The 22,738-nt window shown below is 35.5% G+C and overlaps 1 protein-coding gene across 51 annotated transcripts in view; it reads left to right on the forward strand.

Moving 5' to 3' along the window:
• The window catches only part of nav3 (neuron navigator 3), a 177,899-nt gene that overhangs the window by 117,177 nt on the left and 37,984 nt on the right, over positions 1-22,738 (forward strand). For 31 of the 51 annotated variants that reach the window (XM_073946576.1, XM_073946590.1, XM_073946582.1 and 28 more), the window contains 5 exons: positions 373-744; positions 2,605-2,736; positions 19,822-19,942; positions 20,169-20,445; positions 21,030-21,759. In XM_073946576.1, the coding sequence (XP_073802677.1) occupies positions 373-744; positions 2,605-2,736; positions 19,822-19,942; positions 20,169-20,445; positions 21,030-21,759 (1,632 nt within the window). The remainder of the gene's footprint in view (positions 1-372; positions 745-2,604; positions 2,737-19,821; positions 19,943-20,168; positions 20,446-21,029; positions 21,760-22,738) is intronic. The other 20 variants (XM_073946584.1, XM_073946598.1, XM_073946608.1 and 17 more) reach the window with 1 other exon arrangement.

Here is a 22,738-nt window from a genome sequence, read left to right on the forward strand (position 1 = left end):
TATGTAGATTTTTATTTTTATTCATCATAAAAATAATGTTAGACTACGTGTTTACTGTCACATTAGTAGCAAATCAAAAGTTTGTTATTCCATATAATTTTATACTTGTTTTCTGTAGGTGTACAGTCATATTGCCATGCTGTGATATTGCTGTGGAAAGACTCTTTAAATTTGTTTAAGGTTCTGGTTTGCTTAAAGTAATTTGGTCATTTCACTATGTTGCCCTTTAATATTTACTAAATTAAATCTGAGGAAAATAATGACCCCTTTAAAACACAGATTATTTACGGTTTAACTGAAGTTACTCCCATCATTTTACACAGAATTATGGTATCTAATTTCCTTCTCTTCTGTGTTTTGTTTTCATTGTAGTACCCTTGAGACAACCTTTGACACCACTGTAACCACAGAAGTGAATGGTCGTGGTCTTCCTGCCCTCTCCAGCCGCTCTTCCCCCATGTCTTGGCGTCTCGGCCAGGGGTCAAGTCCTCGTCTCCAGGCTGGAGATGCCCCTAGTTACACTCCACCCAGATCCAGTGCTGGCAGCACCACTGTTCGCTATGGAGAGCCCTCACGGCTGTTATACACGGCCCCCCTGAGGAGAGCGGCCGCCTCAGGGGCCCGAGGGGCAGAGCCGGGGGAGAAAGGGGGCATTTCTGAAGTGGGACCTGAGGTGGACGTGACTGGATATGGCAGCGATGGAGACATACTCGCCAAGAATGTACATGCAGACGATATCAGTGGGTAAGAAACTACTTATTTAACTTGCATATTCACTCTTTAACATAGAGTTTCATTTTGGGTTCCCAAAATCTTTTAGAGAAAAGTTCTTCAAAGAAGCATTATTTCTTGTGAAGAGTATTTTATAAATCTAAAAATAAAAGGATTTTTTTATAGAATTTTTTTAAGCATAAAAACATTTTATTTATGGAAATTAGCCATTAATAATGGTTCATATTATAATAACATTAAAAATATATGTTGTAATATTTATTTAAAAACCTTTTGTGAAATTTTTCAGAATTTCAGAGTCAGAGTTCATCCAAGTTTTATTTAATTGATATTTTACAGTGCATAATCTAAGCAATGTAAAGCATGTTGTTTCTTATAATTTAATGCTCAGTTAAACCATTGATCAATTTTATTTGTATTTAGTTTTTGTCTGAATATGCAATGTTCACAAAGAGAAGGCGGTTTGACAAAAAATAGTGGTGGATTTATGGCATTTACAGACGTTCCATCAAAGCAGTTGCATTTCACAGCACAATATTCTGATATGAGCGAGAAACACTCATTCACCATCATGTGTCTCTGTTTGGATGAATGGCTCAGGGTCACATATACATCACTATGTGACGCACTATTGCTTCTGCCCTTGCTGTCTCCATGCTGATGAATAGACAGAGCAAAAAATAACACTCAAAATGAAATCTACAAAAAGACTGACTCACACGAGAAACAAAGTATTGACATTCGTACCTGAAGAAACTTGCGTGCAACTGATTTCTTTGGACATATTAAATAAAATAGAGCTCTCACAGTCAGACCTGCAGGCAGTACATCTGCTTACAACTGTGATTGGCTGAAGTGTCATAATTATGATCAGAAAACTGATGTTTTGGGGCTCTGTCATCGGTGGAGTGTTTATAACTCATTGAATCACTTTAACTTATTGTGAAATTAAAATTTATTTTAGTTTTTTTTTCTTCAATATTATAGTTTTTAAATGGCTTATTTTAGCTTTATTTGTCACTTGATAATGTTCCATTATGCTTTGTCATTCATTTAAATTATTTGACTATTATATTCTAATACTTATAAATACTTTCATTTGAATTTACTTTTAGCAATGAAACCATTTGTGCTCTTCTTATTTTTTTAGGTCTTAAGCAAAGTAAATCACGGATCATATTAATTTCACAACAAACATGAAATAAAATTGGTCATTTTTGTCTAAAAGTGCATGCCGAATGCTTTTTATAGTATAATAAAAAAATAAGAATATTTGAGAATAAATCTGTTCCCAGTGATAACAGGAAAGTCCATTTTATTTTCTCTGTTGTGCAATTCTGTTTTATTCTGTTTACAAAGTCCCCATTGATTCAAATTTACAATGTTCTTTTACTAGCACACATTGTTTGTCTTAAAGTGAACAATTAATCTGTGCAAATGAATCTATTAAAAAAACAGTTAATCCAAAATGGCATTCGTTCTCATACTAAGCCACGCCCCTCCAACTGTTTGCTTCAGTTTGCTTTAAGTGAAAGAGGAAAGGAGGAGCGAAAAAAAAAAAAAAAAAAAACTGCCCCTACTCAATATTCCGTTTCAGTTGAAAATACATCAACATACTGAACTTCTGGTTCACATGGACTTTCTTGGTTTTAGGAGGAAGAATATAAAATCAAGTGAGTGCTTAAATCAAGAAAAAAAATCTGCCCCTGCAGTATGAAAAATCATTTAGTTTTAATTTTAATTAATTTTATTTAGCCAACCTACAGATTTTTTTTTCTTGTTTTAAGCATAAACCCATTTTAATTTTGATCAGTTGTTCAGAAAACTACAATCACTGTTATTTATGGGTTTTTATTTCCTATAATCATTTAGGTATCACACAGACGGAGGTATTTACTCTAGAAATGTAGACCTTTACTCTCGAAATGTTGGTCGTCCAGCTGAAATGACTCCGGCTCGAGAGGTCGTTCAGAAAGGAGTCAAAGAGATGCAAGGGGAAGACAGGTAAGACCTCATGTCACAAAAATTCCAGTGAGATAAATTGAAATGTGGTACAGGAATTTACATTTCCAGTACTAGCAGTACCACTGTATACTGTTCAGCACAAAAAATAGTGTATTTCTACACATTTAAGGTCTGTGACAAGATATGAATTGGCCAAGTGCCAGGTTCATTTAAGAAAGTAAGAAGTTCTGACAGGATTTAAATGAATGCCCGACACTTTCCGTAACTGTGCGATATTGGCAAAATGCTGGAAAATGGAGTTCATTACATTGCCGGTCCCCTTCACTGTGTCATTTCATAATAGGAGCCATAAATTTTTTAGCAGAAGCTCTAACACGAGTGATTCATCCAAATGTAACACCATTTTGTGATGTCTGACTCTTTAAGGACTTTAACAGAGTTCATATCAGGTGATGAATGAGATTGACAGACCTTTCTGTGATAAGTGAGCTTTATCTGTGCTGGATGAAAGCAGAATTTAATGGCAGAGTGTCATAGTAACTGATGAGGTCCAGGCCGTATCATAGCTGCCTGACACTCATAACAAAACATGGATCTTGTCTGTTGTCAAGCAGTTTTGAATAGACCTTTTACTGTATGACATTTATTATTTCCTATTTGAAAACCTGATCCTGATTGGTCAGTCGAAAATTTTTTAGGTATTTGCAGATAAAGACAACTGAAACTAATAACACAGGCTCATCTGTGTACATCAAATTATGTTCTATGTCAGCGAATGTGTTTTTTATACAGTTTATGGCTCAATTCAATGTTTACAGTATATGCTTGTCTGGCATGCCACTGTTTTTTGACTGGTGCCATTTTGTGACCGAATAATACGTATGTTAGTGTATGCTCCATTCAGTAATTTGTTTTGGTGAGCTTTGCATTTGATTAAAAACAATAATAAACCATTACAGCTCAAAACAATGGTTTGTGTCTAGTTTTTTTATTTTTATTATTTATTTGTTTTTTTTTGTGACCAGTAGCCATGTAATAAGTGGGATACAGTACATCCAGGTGGAAGTTAATACATAATATATCCCCTCAATCTTTTTGGCTGCCCAAAATGAAGCAGTGGCTGAATGGAGCATACACTAACCTACATATTATTCAGTCACAAGATGGTAACAGGATGGAGGTCTGTTATGCAAGACTGAAGGGCTTTAGTGTGTGCAAACAACTGCCTAGATGCATTGTATCATGCTGGATTACTTATAATGCATGATATCTATTATATAAACCAGTACAGTAATAGACTTTCTACTGTAAGACTAAATAAATAGAAAATATTTGTTGGCCAAAAATGAACAAACTCCTTTTAAGCTTTATGTGGGTAAAATGTTAATCGTGTTATCACACTTTACTTGTCTATTAATTGTGTGGCTTTTTTTCTCCTTTTTTGAATATCATTATTGCCTTTGTGTAAATGACAAAAATGCTAATTATAAAAACAGTGATGTTATGCGGATGCATATTATGTAGTTTATATTTACAAAGTGACATTGTTAACTGCTAGTACAACATTTTTTAGTAATTTTTGTGTGTTGATAAATGGATTGTTTTGACAAAGTTTTTTGTTTATACAGCATGTACATAATAAAATGCAAATAATAAATGTAATTAAAATTTAAAATAAATATCATAATAATAATAATAATAATAATAATAATAAAAATAATAATAATAATATAAAATTACTTCAGTTTAAATATACCCTAAGATATTAGAAGATAATTTTAGTTGATTTGAGCAGTCAATGTTATTTCAAGATGTAAATAATTTTAAGCTGTTTTTTATCGCACACCTTTTTAGTAAATCTATATAAACAAACAGTTATGGATATGAGACAAATTTTAATAGACAATTTTGACAGACTTTTTTACACCATTGTCTCTCATTTTATTTAGAGCTTAACTCACCCAAATTTTTTTAGCAAATATTATATTATATTATGTTATATTATATTGTATTGTATTGTATTGTATTGTATTGTATTGTATTATATTATATTATATTATATTGTATTGTATTGTATTGTATTGTATTATATTATATTATATTATATTATATTATATTATATTATATTATATTATATTGTATTATATTGTATTGTATTGTATTATATTATATTATATTATATTATATTATATTATATTATATTATATTATATATTTAGTTAATGCTTTGATTTTAACAATTCTACTGTATTATTTATTTAATTTGCTTCTTAAATATTTATACCATTATTATTATTTTCTCTCAGACATAAGATTCACTATTTTATTTTATTTTTGGTTTGGTTTCATTATAATTTTGTTCTAAAAACAAAGATAAATATAATAATACAAAACATTTTTTTTAAAATTACAGAATTCATAGTATTTTTATATTATAATTTTGTGGTTTCAATGATAGTAGTGATTAATTAGTTAGTTTCTCCAGGAATGCAGTAATATGGTCGGTAAAACAGCAAGATTTGTGGTTGTTTAAAAAATGCACCCAAAGCGATCTCTCTCACCGTTGTCTCAGACACCTATTCATCATGCTAAATTGACTCACCCACATGATCCAGACTAGATCTGACATGTGGAACGCACCAGAAAAAAAACAGCCCAACAGATGCTCACCAATAGCCCAACACTTTTTGACCATCAGCTTGCTAGGTGACGCTTGCAAAATCTATATTTGAAATTTTTTATTTTTTATTTTTTTGGAAGGGTGGATGGGGGACTGTTTTCTTTTCCCAAGAGTGTCTAGTATTTTCCGCCACCCTATATCCAGTGAAATGGCACAGTCCCAAGCCTCAGGGAGCCATTGTATTTTAGTCTTGCCTTCGGTAACAGTCAGTTTTGCTGTGGATAAGGATCAGCTGTGCTCAAGGTCTCCAGACTGAACCTTGCACTCCCCAGACTAATGAACCCAACCTGTCCAGAGGGCCTGCGATTGAGGAAAACTGTCAACTCAAACCCCTGCCAAATCAGATTGACACTGGAAAAATCCCCTTTCACTTTCCCTCTCTCTCTCCAACTCTTACTGCTTTCACTCTATTAGCATTGCGTTTTAATGGCAGCTCATATATTTGATTGCTCTGGATGTTTAGTAGTCACTACCGGTGTGTTTTATGGTTAGTATTTCAGCGACCCCTGACTCCCTGACCAATTACCAGCTCTAATTGGGAAGATAAACATGATCCCCGTGTGCTTGTTCTCTGTGCGGTGTGGTGTTTTAGGGTGGAGAGAGCTGAAGCTTCCAGAGGGACTCATTACTGTCGCTGCTTAATGTTTTCGTCTGACTGTTCTTTGCTCTGCGCTTACAATCTAAACCCATCACTCGGCTCTCTGCCGCAGAAATCTGAATAATAATGTAAAGTTTAAAAAAAACAAGATTAAGCTATGTGATGAGCTGATTTTAATGAATCAGTTGTGTTGTTAAGGATGATTCATTTGGAATTTGAACACACCTCTATCTATCTATTTATTATATTATATTATATTATATTATATTATATTATATTATATTATATTATATTATATTATATTATATTATATTATATTATATTATATTATATTATACATATAACTCTTATTAACATATATACTATTAACTATTGGCTTATTACCTGCCTATTATTAAGATATTATCAGTTCATTAGTAGTTATAATAAGGTATGATCTTATTCTACCCAAAACCTAGACTAAACTTCTACCTTACTAACTATTCATGAACAGCTAATTAGTTGTTTATTAAGCTAGTAGTGCTAGTTAACGGTTTGTTAATTCCATGAATTGACTTGACCACAATTGGTGGTCACAATTACCATGCTTTATGGACAAATAAACAAACAAATATACATATAAACATCAAATATAAAAATATAATACACATGTTGTAATTACAGAATTAATTTGAATATTTTAACTTTATGATATAAGGAAATAGCAAATGTACTTTTGAAGTACTATCAATAAAAAAGCTTCAACTAAACACCAACTAATTCAACCTATACAGGTTGACAACTAAAATTGTGCGTGTCACGACCATCAGCAATCTAGCCTATGCAGATCGTTGGAGAACTACAATTGAATTACTACTATTGATCCTGGATTACCTTTATGCTGCTGTGTGCTATACCTGTTTGACCGTTGCCTGTTTGACTACACTTATTTATAAACTGCTTTTGGATACTCATCTCCTTTGTCCCGATCCGTTTGTAACAGAGCAACTGACATTATTATATCATTGCTTCCTAAGGCGGAAGCTTGCTAACTTTTCTCCATTTCAGCAAAGAGCCAGTCAGTAGCATGTTTGCATATTGGCAGTGTGTAGTAGCATAATTGAGGCTGTCATATGCTTTGAGCGGCCATCTGTGTGTCGTACCTCAAAGAGTGGGACTGCTGAGATTTGGCCATTTAAACAAAGCTCACTCCCTTCTCTCCTGCCGTGGCATGTAGCTCAGTTTGAATCCCTCAGGCTGGGGAAAATGAGATTATTTCAATCTGCTGTTGCCCTTTTAAAACCCTGACTGCTGAATAAGCAGCCCAGCCAACAGCAACACGTCTTCCTAATAATGCCAATAATTTTGTGTTGCAGAAATATGCCATATACTGTGTAAAAATTGGGTAAATCCTAAAGGGTATCAGGGATTTTTAATCAGGTCCCTGGTGCATCTGCCAACACAGAAAATGTGAAAAAGGACAACCCAGAAACTTTAGCATGGTCAGCATTTTTCTGCAAGCATGTGGGAAATGAGCCACTCAGATTTCACTTCTATAGTGATGCAGGAAGGGGATCTTATTATACATTAGCACACATTAATCTACACATTTCCACCCACAGCACTGTCCACTCGCTGTAGCAGCTGGAGATTTAAAACGTCTGTGCCAGAAACACACACAAAAAAAAGCATTACACATGTTCTGTTGCTGGAGGAACCAACAAACATAAGACTCATCATGAGTTACTGAGGACATTGTGATTGAATTTCATTTGAAAGTAAATGTGCTAAAGACTGTCAATAAACCGCTATATATTTCTGAAGGATGAGTCAACACGAGCACTTGATGCTCTTTACTTTACATCCAAAAAAATTGTGTCACTTCATAATTTGTGAAGGTTTCTAAATTTCCTTGCTTGTTAACATGATATATGGCTAAATATGTGACTACATATACCACCGCAACTGATTGAATTTACAGAGACCAGAGCTTGAAAATGCTGTCAGTGTAATATAAACACACATTATTATGGACTGTATAGTGAGTTGATGGATTATAAAGATGAAGTTTTCTTTAAAGTAGGACAATTGTACTAATCGTAATAATGTTCTAATCTCTAAAACAGCATTAAATAGTCTGCAGAAGTGGTCCTCACCAGTCCGTCACATTCTGTCTTAACTCTCAAAATTATTTTTACGGATAGCAAAAGCTAAAATAGATCAAACCCAATCAAAAATTATTTATGATGGAATAAAAGTTTTGGAGGCAGTGTGTAAAGGCAATTGACACAACATATGAAAATTTCAGGTTCAGTGTGCAATGACCTTTCATAAACGTTTTGGTGCAGTCTTCGTCTCCACAATTCTCAGACTCTGGTGTAAAATTGTGAGGCTGGTTGTTTTGTTGTTTCTGGAATGTCAGGATAACCTGTAAAAGCTCCGACTCCTTCTGGAAAGGAGCAGAGAATTTGCATGTAAAGAGACACACAAAACTTTTCACTGTTTTTGCTCACAGACAAATGAGGGCAATTTTTGAGGGCAAGCTTTTAGAAATGATCTGTGGGGTGTTTTAAGCTGAAACCCAGACACATTCTTGAGAAACCAGAGATTTACATCTTATGAAAAGGAGTATAATATGTTCTCTTTAAAGTAGCAGTGTTGTCTTTGGTAATCCTCTTATAATGTTAATTAAACAGTGTTGACTTGCTGAATTGTCTGTCTGACAAATAGGATGTGTGTTTCATTGTGTTGGTGTCTGGAAATCATTTGCCTTGAGATTAATCCAATGGTGGTGAAGTCTTTTGCTATAAATACTCCCATCATGCAACATAGATGAGGCATGGCTCGCGGCAGCTCTGAGGTTGAGAAAGCAGGACCCATACGACAGCACACGGACATGAATAAGTAAAACCCTTCGCTTTCAGACTTACAGAAAGAGGCTGGCTGCTTATGACAGCTTGCTCTGCATTTTTGGACTTGAAAGGAAAGCTTTAGGGATCGGTTTGTGTTTATTCGCAAGAAGCGCAAGAAGATATGAGGGTTTGAGTGTGTTTGAAGGACTCATGCTAAAATGATCTGTGGCTTTGTTATTCTGTGGTAAACAGCGGGAGGATTTTGTAGTGATGTGATTTTACAGTCTTTGACGAAGATTCCTATTAGACATAAGAGGTTTGGAGACTGATTCAGTGTTTTTATACATCTGTCTGACAGGATGAATCATTACACCAAAATCAAAATGATTCGGACTACTGCACCTTTATTCATCACAGTGAAATGGAGTCATGGTTTTCATCCAGGTTATAGATGGCCACTGTACCATCTCATTTGCTGCAGGAAATCATCAGCTAATTAAGATTCATTTGCCTGCTTCATGAATGACTTTTCCTGCTCTGCTTTCCAAAGCTGCTCATTCTATGAAACAAAGGATAAAAAAAGGTTGAATATGCACAGCTATGAAACAATTTTAAGAGACTGTTAAAGAATTTTCAGTTTCTATGGATTTTCTAGATTGATTAGGTTGGATTCTCGAGTGAATATTTGTTTTATTTTGTAATGGACTGATTACGGACATGTGTAACATTGATACATTGATGCTGTCTATAAATGAATAGAAATATGTCTTTAGATTTTTGTTTAATTTATATAAAAAAGCACACTGTAATGACTTAATTAAATACCCCATTACTTCAACTTAATAGGAGTAAGTTTACAGTACTCATATAGATTTTTTTTAACTCAAATGTTTTGTAGCAATCGGTTTCCTCAGAGAGTTTGAGTTGCCTTAACCCATTGGGTTTTTGAGTTCTTTTCATTTATCGGGTTTTACTGTGCTCAAATTGCTCCGTTTACTCAAATGGGTTAAGTTCACAGTACTCATTAGGATTTGTTTTTGAACTTAAATGGTTTGTTGCCATCGGTGTCCGCAAATGATTTGAGTTACCTTAACTTTTTGGGTTTTACAGTGGAGCTTTTTTTATTTTAAATTTAGAAGAAATGTCATCAGCAATTTTATCATCATAATAAAAACAAAAATCATGTTACACGAGTATAAATCATAACTTTATACACAAAGAAACTAATTTTCTACATGTATATACTGTACATATGATAATCTAGTTTAGATTGCATATTTAGAACATGAATGATTTAAATTAGGAAAAAAAACACAATGCAACCCCAAAATAGTAATTAAATGTCATTTTAAATCTTCTTAAATAATTAGCTATTATCCTCCTAAATCTACTAGGTTTTGCACAGTTCTCAAAAAGAAGGTTTTAATCATTTTAAATATATCATAGTTTAGTGTGATCACTGAAACAATGGAAATTTTTTACTTTGTGTCCAATTGAAGATTTGAAGTAAAAAAAAAACTAATTGAGATGACCAAAAAATCCCCACTACGAACAAGATAAAGTACTTTGAAGTTTATGAAAGAGATGAATTGTTGATCATAAAGCTGACAGAAGCCCCTGCTTACCCTTTTCCAGCTGTATGTTTGTCTCAGCATTTGAAGTCTCCTGTAACACTTTGCAATATCCGACCATGTTTCCCAAGACTCACAATATTAAGACCCCCTGCCAGACTTCTGGCTTGTGTTTCCTTCCCACTGCATTCAAGACCATCCATCAAAGTCTGCCAAGTAAACCTAAATCTGACTCCAGACAGTTTAAGGTCAACCCACTTGGTTTCTTTCCTCAACAGTCACATTATTACCACTGTGAGCATTCCTCTTGAGCGATTTTTTCCTAATCCATTCGTATTTGCAGGATACAAAGTTTGTTGGTGTGTCAATGTAAATGCATTCTAGACTCTCCAAGGATTTTAAGTAGTAACTAAACAGAGAAAGCAACTCGCATACTTGTTTGGATGTTCAGCACTTTTAGTTTTGAATTTCAGCCTTAAGCATTTGCAGAAGAGCTGAGTAATTATTGCATGTTCACCTGGGAAAAACCTGTGAGAGTGCTAATTCATTATTTCACCATGCCCTGCTTTCCTTTGGGCTGTCTATAAAATTGGCCATATCTATTGACATTATTCTTGATGTATGAGCGGGCGCAGCTATTGGAATCTTTTTGGTTTGAGACTTCCAGTGTTATTAACTTCCATTGATTTTTAGACGTTAAAAACAGCTTGTTATGCTGCTAGATGTTGCAAACTGTTTTTGTGTATAGTCATGAACACACATGTTTGTTGAGCAAGTAATTTGACCATTTTCTGCCTTTTATTATTCCCACTGTAGTCATTTTCCCCATAGGAAACTGAAGTTCTAAAACAATCGCAAAAACGGAGGTACTTCCACATTGTAAAATAAGGTCAAGAACAATAAAATGAAGGATTCAGTGAAGTCAGGGTGAAATAGCTAAAAACTATCCATCTTTAAATAAATGATGTCACTCGTTACACCTATCAGATGCCTATTTTGACCACGATTAAGGCCTACTGTCGTGCTGGTCCTGATCAATACAGCAGCATGCCTGAGCCATCACTGCTCTATCTATGCCAAAAAATATTGTCAGATTTTTCCTAGAATAAATGAGAATTCAATCAAGCCATTTTTCTTCTGTTTGTTGACTGTCTGGGTTTGGGGGATTAATTCTGAATTCTTCATGCAGTCGGTGTGCATCTGTTTAGATAATGGATTTGATAGACGCTCCGCCAGTGACAAACACTGCTTAAAGTCAGAAAGTAATAGAGCATCAGGATTGATCATTGCTCTGGGGATGTAAACAGAAACTGTCCATATAAACAAACAAGAGGTTTCATTAGTGGACAGGCAGATAGCCAACCTACTCTGATATATAATGTCTTTATTTATGCAAATATCCTCTAAATAGGAAATTCCTCTTTTTAATACAGTATAAAAGCACATTTATATTTTACATTTATATTTAAACTGTATTAATAATTTATTTATAATGTTTACTTTGTCTAAAGCTATTTATTAAAACATTTTCTCAAAAAATACTCACAGAAATTCTTAAGGAAATTAAGTAAGATAAAAATTCAAAGATTTTTTTACAGCTTTTTTTCTCTCTTTTTTCTTCCAGAAATTTTACTGTTGACCCTCTAGCACCTGAAGTCATAATCAAAATTTTTTTTGTTAACAAAGATAAGGAAATAACATGAATGTTTTCAGGAATATAATAAGTTTTCTTAGCATAAAAAAACTACTACACTCAACCATCTATGCCATACAAAACATAGCACCATATGAATGGCTTTTTACAAATGTAAATAAAATACAAATAGACCCAAACACTTGTTTTATGTATTTTCACCCAATGGTTGGGCATGTCTATACTTTATGCTGGAATTTTTTAAAACATACCATAACACAATTTGTTGTTTGCAATACTTGACATCCAAAACAACCAAGGGGTCCTTTGTGATTAAGAGGGCAGCACAAAGCCAATTTAAATGACCCTGAACCTCCATTTCTTTAGGGAAAATAAATGGGATGGGTCCAGATTGGGCACCACCACTGGGTCAGTTAAGACAGAAAAATAATAATTGGATTTTTAAACGAATAGTTTCCCTGCGATCACCACAGGCACAGTGTTCATCAGCTGTCCTTTGCACATATTCTGTCACACAATCACTCCTCAAGGATGCAGTTCACTGCTTTAGTGATTGTGGCTTTGTCTGTTGGAGAAATAGATACTCTGTGTACATCTCTGAGTGGTGCCAGTGTATTGATTTCCAGAAGTGAAGGGGTATGCGGATTTAGTGTTTCGTGGCGGCTGCTTGTCGGTTTTCTCTGCAATGCAGAGCTCGGAACACATTTTTCCACTCAAGCCAGTGACGTTTGACTGTCCCTGATTTCATAAGAGATGGCATTGTCATACTTCGCCTACACAAGGTCATTTCATTCAACTGATTTGATTAAATGATACAAATAGGACATTTTTCCTCCTTTGAATGATGCATTTTGTACATTTATTCAATAAGGGACATTAAGTATTTATAAATACATGCCGAATATTTCCAGATTCTTAAGTCCGAGTGCATAAAGGTCGCTGTGCATCATTTCCCTTGAGTTACCCTGCATGAAACTTGAAGTTTGACCATGACTCTGACTTTGATTGGACTCTATGTTTTCTGGCAACGCCCCAGTCAGAAGAGGATGTCTGAAGCATTTTTTTTTCTGAGTGTATGAAGGGCCCAGGGGAGAGTGAGGTGGGGGGGGGGGGGTGGGGTGGAGCTGTAAGAAGTGCCGAGATGTTGCTTTCTTCCCTCCAGCCCATGTTTCGCAAGCAGGCAGGTGGGTTGCAATCTTCCTCCATCTTCTTCCCTTCCTTATTTCCCCCTGTCCTTTGCTTTTTCTTCTTCCCTGGAGCTACAATGTGACACGGGCAGCTTGCAGACAGCCAGACAGCATCAATTCCAGGGTGGTGAGTTGGTTGTTCACACTTTCACCTGAGTAGTGGTCAGTCACTTGATTTTTGGGACATACTTGGGTATATTGGTTGCTTTAACAGGCCTTTCAGCATTAGGGATACTGTGGTGTGAAAGGTCCATGAATGTGTATTTATTGATAGGTTTTGCTGAGTTTAATTAGATTATTCTTTATGTCATGCATTGTTTTGAGGTATTGTCAACATTCAAAAGTTTTCAAAATGTTGTATATTTTCCCTTTGTGGATCATTGTATAGCAGATAATGTTTCTGTAAATGAGTATCTTTGAAATGGAAGTGTTGAAAATAATTAATATAGGGCTGTGACCTGAAATCTTCTACTTAATATTTGGGATTAATTTATCACATTTATCACATCTTCACATTAATTTATATTTTTTAAGTTAAAAAAGGCTTTGAAAAGATTTAATTAGATCATTATTTAATGTTACAGTACATAATAACATGGTGTAGGACTTTTATGCAACTGTACAGACTTTGTTTCTTTTCTTATTAAAAATTATTTTACATAATTATGCTATACAGTATTAAATATATTTAACAGACCAATGGGTGCATGTAATGATCAGAAAATTTATTTGTTTTGATCCATGTAGGACGCCAAAAGAAGCTTTAGTTGGATGTTATTGTTGCATAGTTCTTTCAAACCTGAATATTGCATGAGAATATTACTGTATGCTTGAATGGACGTCTGCACAGCACAGTAAATGTAAAGTGCATGCCAGCAGTGATACTGTGAGGTATTTTAATTGAAAAAAAACAACAGTCAGATTAGGATATTTGTTTAATCAAACACAAGCTAGAAAAAAAAAAATATTGTATATAGCTCCTTCAACATTAAGATAACAAAATACTTGGCTTTCTGTGAATTATGGATAAGAAACAAGTGAAGGCAAAGCAGTGGTAGTGTATTCTTTTAGATTGGAGTTGCCGTTATGAATGGACCGGTGTCTGAGGACAGCATGTCACCCTGATCCAACTGTCAGTCTCGTCACAGATATGACAGTGCAGAAATGAATAAAATATTCGGCCCATATAGACGAGCTTCTAGGGCAGCTCTCTGGGGTCTTTATCCAACTTGCAGCATTAGGTCTCACTGTTGTTTTAAAATAATACAGAGAACCAGTGGAATCATGTATTAAAGTATTCCAGATTGCAGTATTTTTGCACTTCAACATCAATTTAGTGCTAAGATTGAATTAACCTTGATTGCTTTTGTTTGGTACAGTAAATAGTGTTTTTAAGAACATTATAATGCATACATACAGTATGGCAGCTTACAGTATGTTTGAGAAGTTTAGAAGTCCTAGAATTGAATTAACCTTGATTTCTTTCATTTGGTACAGTAAATTACAATGCGTACACATGGCAGCCAACAGTATGTTAGAAAAGCACAGAGGAAGCACATGGAAAAATTAAACTTTAAAAAAACTGGAATAGATACATGTCTGTAAACAGTTCCTAATAGTTTCAGGACAAATATATAAACATTGTATTTTTTAAGCATTCAGGTCCGTATAAGAGTGGCTTTGTTCTAAAACAGGCATTTATGCTGAACTTACACTACTGCGCTTTCATTTTTTACTGCCATTGTTACTGTTTCAGAAAATCAACCTCCGTTCACACTGTAAATCCTAAAAAACATGCTCACACAGTACATGCACACTGGGCATGCACTTAACTTTCCAGCATTCATACTGTTTTTCTAATGGTTGTGTAATGATCATAAGTGCACATATATCTAAAATGTTAGACTTCTAGCCTTTTTGAGATATATGTGCCATGTGTGTTTTCAGAAGTTTGTGTTTCAGTATATATAAAGTATATAAGGTGTACCTGAGGTGATTGAGGTGTTGTTCACTGGTGAGAAATAGAAGCCATTTCTAAGATATCAATTAAAGGTGTTGGTTAGGACAAACACTTCTTTTAATATGGAAAATATTCCTTCTAACGGGTGCTATTGCTTTTATTTAGAACACAGTTTAAATCACTCTCTTCTGTCCTCAATCTGGCAACCTGAACTACTGAAACTCTGGCAATCTGGCAGCGCTGCATTTATTTTGATCTAAGAGTGCAATACCTAGTTTAACAACCGGGTGTCAAACTTATATACTGCACCTTTATTTTGATTGTCTTTCACAAGGCATCTTGTTCACACTAGCTTTCAAATACGATACTGCCATGTTCTAGATCATCTGATTTCTCAAAAATAATGAACACTATACTGTAGATATTCATTGGCAGTCGCCCCGAGTCTGTTCTGCTAAATAAACTGTGAGAGAATTCAGTCTAAAAGCTTAACACGAAAGTAGTAATAAAATATCAGTGAATCAATATATTTAGGAGAACAACCATTATATTTAACCTTTGCCTAATTTGGCTTCTAAGTGAAAAAAAGATAAAGTTAACAGGCAAACAGACAGATTGTTCTACAGTACTTCTCTGCTTTATGGAAAGCCATGCAATGTTATCTCAAACTGCAGTAGAGGGAATTCATTCTCAGTTAATTTTTTCCAAATATGCTTTAATATATAACATTTGTTATAGTCCATTTGTCATGGTCAATTGCCACAAAAGATATATATTTAAAATGCATTACACATGTTCACTTGAAAAAATCAAGCTACTGAGAAAATGAAAAAAAATCAAACCCTTTACTTTAAATAATCCATTTCCTACTTGCAGCGTCCTGGTGCAGGTTTAGTCATCATTCTTACAGTGTTTTTTTTCCTGCTGATGTCACTCTCTCAAAACAGTGGGCACACTCAGCGGGTACAAGGGTGTGTGGAAACAAGACTGTCAAGGTGACCTTATCTAGTGAGCCCATGCCAAAAAGTGGCCCACCGGGCAAAGGATGCCCACCTAAGCTTGAGTATAGCACAGTTTCAGGTGTTTACTGTTGCGTAGTAGGAGGGCAATTGAACAGAAGGCAGAAAGCCCTAGAAAGCACTCAGGCAGGTAAGGTTTCAACAGAGTGTGTATTAGGGCCAATTGTGAGCTGGCCTGGAATGGCATTTGGTGGTTATTGATTTGTGTAGGTGGTCTGTTGCAACACTTTGCACTTCCACTTGTAATGTTAAGCTTCATTTAACATTCGTCTGAACTGATGACTAGTAGATCATCATAGGACCAACAAGTCAATAACTCTATCCAGGTGTTAAAGCTGAAGCCACTAGATGCTGAAGGCATTTCACTCTTGAAAAGTGCCACTCAATATGCAGATTATCTGTATATTTTACTTCACAATTTCTTGACTTAAAAAACTTAAATGAGCGAATATATAGGAAGATAGCACACTGTGTATATATATTTAGATGTATTTATCATGGGATAGAGAGGTTGTGGAGCAATAATTAAGGATATTTGTAATATGAATGGAGACAGCTATGCTATGAAACTGTCACACAATTACATTTTAAAGGTGTTTAATAAAATATATGCTACAGAGATGTTGAATGTTTTTGATTGGCTGGTGAACATTCTGTGTTGTGTGATTATTTTTAGGGAACTGTTCATATAAAGTATAAAAATTCCAGGTCGATCTTTACCACAGTATAGTTTAACTTCACTTTTATTATTATTGTTATTTTACAGTCAGTTAATGTCAACATAAAAACAGAAGGCTTTGCATAAGTTTCAAAACTTGAAAAGTGATTTGAGGGTAAAAACCTGACAACTCTAAACTGTACTCAAAAATACAACATCTGAACAGTCTCTATTTGTTGTAACTGTGGTATAATTGGAATTTAATTTGGATAATAGACTTCAGTCAACAGTATGAACACATATTGTTCAGATTTTTCAATGGTTTTTTGTCAATTATTTCTTATGTAAATTGTTAAGTAGAAAACGACATGTCTTTAAACATACTGTACTGTAGATTATTTTTCTAAAAAAAAGATTCTGCCACAGTAAATTTGAATGTAGATAATGTTATTTTACTATTTTTTATAAAGTATTGTGTTTCTATTGTAATTTTAGTCCAAAATTTAGTGTTTTTTTGTATATTCTTGTCATTTATGTTTTATTTATCTATATTTTTAAATACATTTTATTATAGCTTTAATAATTTTAGTATGTCAAGTTGAATTAAAAAAGTATAAATGTCTTGACAATTTATGAAATTTAGTATGTTTTATAAATAAAATTTCTAAATAAAATATTTATAAAAAATTTATTTCTATATTCTGTATTTTATTACAAGTAAAAAACGATGTTCGTTGTATGGTTTTTATGTAAGTTAAATTTCATAAATCTGACTGATTGTTTATTGATTAGCAGCTCACTGCATTAATATCAAATTTGAAATGTTATATAATAGCCTTTAAAGTTCCTCATCTCTAATCTTTAATTTACAGTACATTATTGTATAACAGTATCAGATTCCAAACTTAATGTGTCAAGTGCTCCTGGAGTTAAATAAGGGAGAAACAAGAATGTTGAAAAATCAATAATGATATTTTTAGAGTGATTGCGCACACACTCACTCCCACCGAGCCTCTTTCTAATGCTGGAATCTTCAGAAACACCCACATGCTGGTGTTAAGAGCCCTGCGGGGTCTCTCACAATTATTATCCAGTCACTTTCAGCCTCTCAAAGTTTTCCTTTCCTCTCACTCACTCCTGCATACATTCTAAAAGTTGAGAGGATCTTTACTAGCTCGTCAAACATTTCAAAAGGAAGACGAAACATGCTGGACAGGCGCATCTCTTGGGTAGACATGAATGTATCAGATTTTCTGTGCCAACGTCGTTCTGCGAGCATTACTCGGAATCTTAATATCGATATGCATAATTGAACTGTAGATATTGACATCAGGAAAGAGGTTTGAATATTTCAGTGATCTCGTTTAATGTCAAATGTCGGTAAATGCCAGGATGTTTCTGTTTGTCTGGTCTAAATGGATTATATGTTGATATAGCTGTCAATTTAGTCTAGAGCCGAGCATCAGATAGCCAGGAGTCATCAGAGAAATGAATACAAGATCTCTGTGATCAGATCTGAAGCATTCATTAAGTGTGAGGACATATGCGGGCACACATGTGATCAAACAGCGTTCGCTTAGCAACACAAGGGAAAGGCAGTAGGCGATAAATATCAGCATATGATTTATCTGCTGTAATAGACAGAAAATGACTTTGCAATTGACTGGGCCATGTTACGCAAGCCTATACAATTCTCTTTTGGCCGTGATAATAACTTCATATGCATTCACACCCAGCTTTCCGTCAGGAATTCTCAACTGGGTCAACAAAGTCGAGGGTGTCAAAGCTACTGTTTAATATCCTTCATTGATTAAACACTGTCTAATAAATGGAGAGGAATGAGAATGTCAGGACTGGGGGAAAAAGAAATATTGTCAATAGTTAATGAGAGTTGAAGTGACAAAGCCACAGAGTGGCTAATTAAGCAAATTAAAATGAATAAGATGGTGACAGTGAGTCAACAACAAGGTGCACTGCTATTGTATTTTTAGTCCTGGTTCTTGTCAGGAATGTTCAAATCAAAGATAAATCTTGCAAATATGACATTTTATCTAAATATTGCCTGAATATTACTCTGAAAAACCAAACAAAGCACAAACGGGACATATCTACAAGAATGAAAATGGTTATAAATCATGCACATAATGTCCTAATTAAATGTACGTATGACAGGGGTGCAATAGTGAATGTGTTATTTCTAAACACATCATGATAAGTAGAGCAATTTCTTTTTTATGAACACTGGAAGCAATATTAGTGCTTGATGTGACACAATTGCAGCCAATCTGAACATATTTGTGGATTAGGGTTTTTGACCAGTAGGATTTTAATATGGTTTCATCCTTGGTTATTTACATAAAATTTTAAATGGTTGCTTTGGTGTTTTGTGTTGGATTTCCCAAAGTAGTTATTAGCCAACTTTGGTTGTTATTACAACAAACATTACTAAACGTGTATGGTTGGATCTACAGCTCTCAACGTGTAGTCAGAGACATGTTATTTTTTAAAATATTGTATATAGACATAAAGGTATAGTTCACCCAAAATGGTTTCTTCTGATGAACACTATAGGTGATATTTTAAGGATTTCTAGTTGATGTTACATATTGATGGGACATATTTTCCATGTTGGAAAAAGGGTTACTATGGAAGTCAATAGGTACGATTAACCAGCACTCTTTTAAGTATCTTCATTTTGATTTATCTTCACACTGATTTGATTTTTAGCATTTGAGCAAAAAAAGCTAAGCTAAGATGCAATACAATCCTTCTTTTATTACATACATATTCCCATATAATTGTGTGTCTTCTTGGATGTTAGAAAAATGAAAGTGTTGTTTTTGAAGAGTGTGTATGTGTATGCCACCATCTACTATATTAGCAATGCTTCTGGATTGTGAATAGGAACCCCACACAATTTGGTTTTGTTTTTGTTTCTGCTAACACATGCCTCTTTTGTCTTTACAGCTGGGATGACAGTAGTTCTGTCAGCAGTGGTTTGAGTGATACTTTAGACAACATCAGCACTGATGATCTGAATCCAGCCCCATATTCCGGCATCTCGTCCCGCAAGAGCAAAGCAGCTCAGGTGTGCATCCATTCTAGTCTTGTGTATTTTATTTCTCCTCGCACACATATTTTTATAAATAGCTTCGTATCAGCAGTCTGTCAGTAGGCCACAGCAGATTGAACAGACTGAGAGTTTTGGACATTTTGCTTTGGCTAGTAAGAAAAATTTGGCCATCTGTCAGATGGATTGCCAATGTGAGATTACAGCGCATGTGCTATATTCTGTGTGTCTGTGTGATTCACAGTCAAATAAAGAGACGCACAGACACATCGAGCAGGATGCTAGCAGCTGGGCTGGTGCTGAGGATTTGAAGAAGGTTGATGAAGAGATGGAGCCAGGGATGGACCCTTCCTGCAAGTGGAAGACTTCATCCCCTTCCTCTTCATGTCAGGGTGAAGACATTAGCCAGAAGACAGGTTTGCCCATGTCTCAAACAGGCTCCTGGAGGAGAGGCATGAGTGCTCAAGTTGGAATCACACCACCAAGAACCAAAGGCACGTCAACTTCTCTTAAAACACCAGGTATCAAACTTTCATAGAAGAGGTACTATCAAACACTTGGTATCCTTTCAAAATGTCTATGAGAAACTTTTGTAACCTGCTAGTTTCTGCAAGGAAGCATAAAAGAGACAGATTCCTTTTAGCTGTATAAAAAAACAAAGGCTGCCCAATTTCAGTGATATCTCACAACAGGGGGCTTTTATGCAAGGTATTCTAAAGGATTGCATACTGTAGCTTCAAAGATCAGGTGAAATCAAAAAGCTATTTTGAGAACTTTAAGGGTCTATTGGGTGTTTGTCTTTTTGTTGACTAATTCAACCTTTGCAGATCTGTAAGCTTTGTAAAGCTACTTTTTAGGACACTCAGCAGGAACAAGGAACTTTGGCAGAAAGTACCTTAACTGTGCTGTTTGCTGATTTGTGCATAAAAGTGCTGTTGGCTAGAACACATTGTTTGGCAGAGTGTATTTATATTGTATTGGTGATGATTGATTAGGCTGTGAAATTATTTGCAAAAAAGTGCAAAATCTGGCAACCCTTGGCCAGCAGTATTGAATGATTAAGCAGAACTTGCCAATGCCATAACGAACATCTATCTGCTGACAGGTAAGACGGATGATGCCAAGGCATCTGAGAAGGGTAAAGGCTCACCCAAGAGCCCAAGCATTCAGCGTTCTCCATCAGATGCAGGCAAAAGCAGTGGAGATGAAGGAAAGAAGCCACCCTCAGGAATTGCTCGGCCACCTACCACAAGTTCTTTTGGCTATAAGAAGATTCCAGGTCCCGCTGGAGCCCTGATTACAGCCAGTGGAGCCACTCTGACTAGTGGTTCTGCAACTCTAGGCAAGGTTCCCAAGTCTGCTTGTATCGGCAAGAGCACGGGTATCAGCAATGGGCGGAAGACGAGTCTCGATGGTGCTCAACATCAAGACGATGCTGTTTTATTAGGCTGTGGAGGCTCAGAGGTTCCACTCCAGTATCGCTCCCTACCAAGACCAGCAAAGTCATCTAGTGGAGGAAGCAGTGTGGTGAGCCGCAGTGGCCATCGTTCCAGCTCCAGCAGCATTGATTCAAATGTCAGTGGAAAGTCTGCGGGAGGAAGTGGAGTTGCAGTTGGAACCCCAACCAGCACAAAGAGAAGAGACACTGGGAAAGTAGGGTCAGGACGCTCTAGTCCTGTCACCATCAACCAGACTGATAAAGAAAAAGTGGCAGGGTCAGATCAGGAGGGAACGGGGTTGCCCACCTCCCCCAAATCCAGTCCCACTTCAACCCAATCCGGACTCAGACAGCCAGGCTCCAAATACCCAGACATTGCATCCCCCACATTCCGCAGGTAACTGACTTTCGTTCTTAATAATGTGACTGGGGTAACTGGAGGACAAGAAAAGTTAGACAAAGATGACATGCAGCCAGAGATGAGACTAAATATGAAAGCAAAGTAGGCAGTTAGCTTGAGACAAATTGACACAGGCAGACAGTAAGAAAGAACAATTGCTCTTTGTGGTTTGGCTCATCTTCATATGTCATGACCTCTTGGCCAGCGTTGAGGGAGGGTTTCCTCTGTAAGTATGTGAGATAGAAGTGTGCTGCCTCAGGCTGTGCTGCACTGCAGATTTGATCTGCCAATGAATTTAGGCTTACCTTCGAAATCCAGGATATTGTGTGATGGATTATAGAGCTCATTGTTTTATTCATAGCTATAGTACTCCGTCTCACACTTTTATCCCTCCTAGCCACCATTAAACAATGTGAAATCTTGTCAGCATCCCACAAATGCTCTGATGAATAGATATAATCAAAGTCTTAAATAATTTTGCTTAAGGAACAGATTTCACAGTGGACATCATTGAATGACTGTGCAGCATCACAAGGGTTTGTTATGTAAAACTAACAGAAAAATATAACAATGTCTATCTTTAAATGTAGTCTGGTTCATATTTTCTTTCATTCATTTAATAGTTTTGTTTATTTGATTTGAGAATGGGGTCTTGTTTTGCAGCCTGGTTAGCTCCTACTTAGAGAAAGCTGACTTCTTTTAGCCAAAACACTGTAAAGTTTTTGGCACAGTCTTCACATCCACAAACATTGTGCCTCCCTGACGTCTATGCAACCTATTTTTGAGAATCTAAATCACAACGCAGCTTTAGCAGTCTGTGGTATCACCTCTCTCCCACATCAGAGGAGGGTTGCACACAAGATAGAGGAAGCTCAGATTGCCACCTGGTGGTTATGGTGTGTAAGTGCATTTATGGAAACACTCCTCAGGGAGCATGATTTGCCATTCAGATCAGACTCAATCCAGTGTTAATTAA

This window comes from Danio rerio, chromosome 4 (genome assembly GCF_049306965.1).
Source record: "Danio rerio strain Tuebingen ecotype United States chromosome 4, GRCz12tu, whole genome shotgun sequence".
Classification (NCBI taxonomy): Eukaryota; Metazoa; Chordata; class Actinopteri; order Cypriniformes; family Danionidae; genus Danio; species Danio rerio.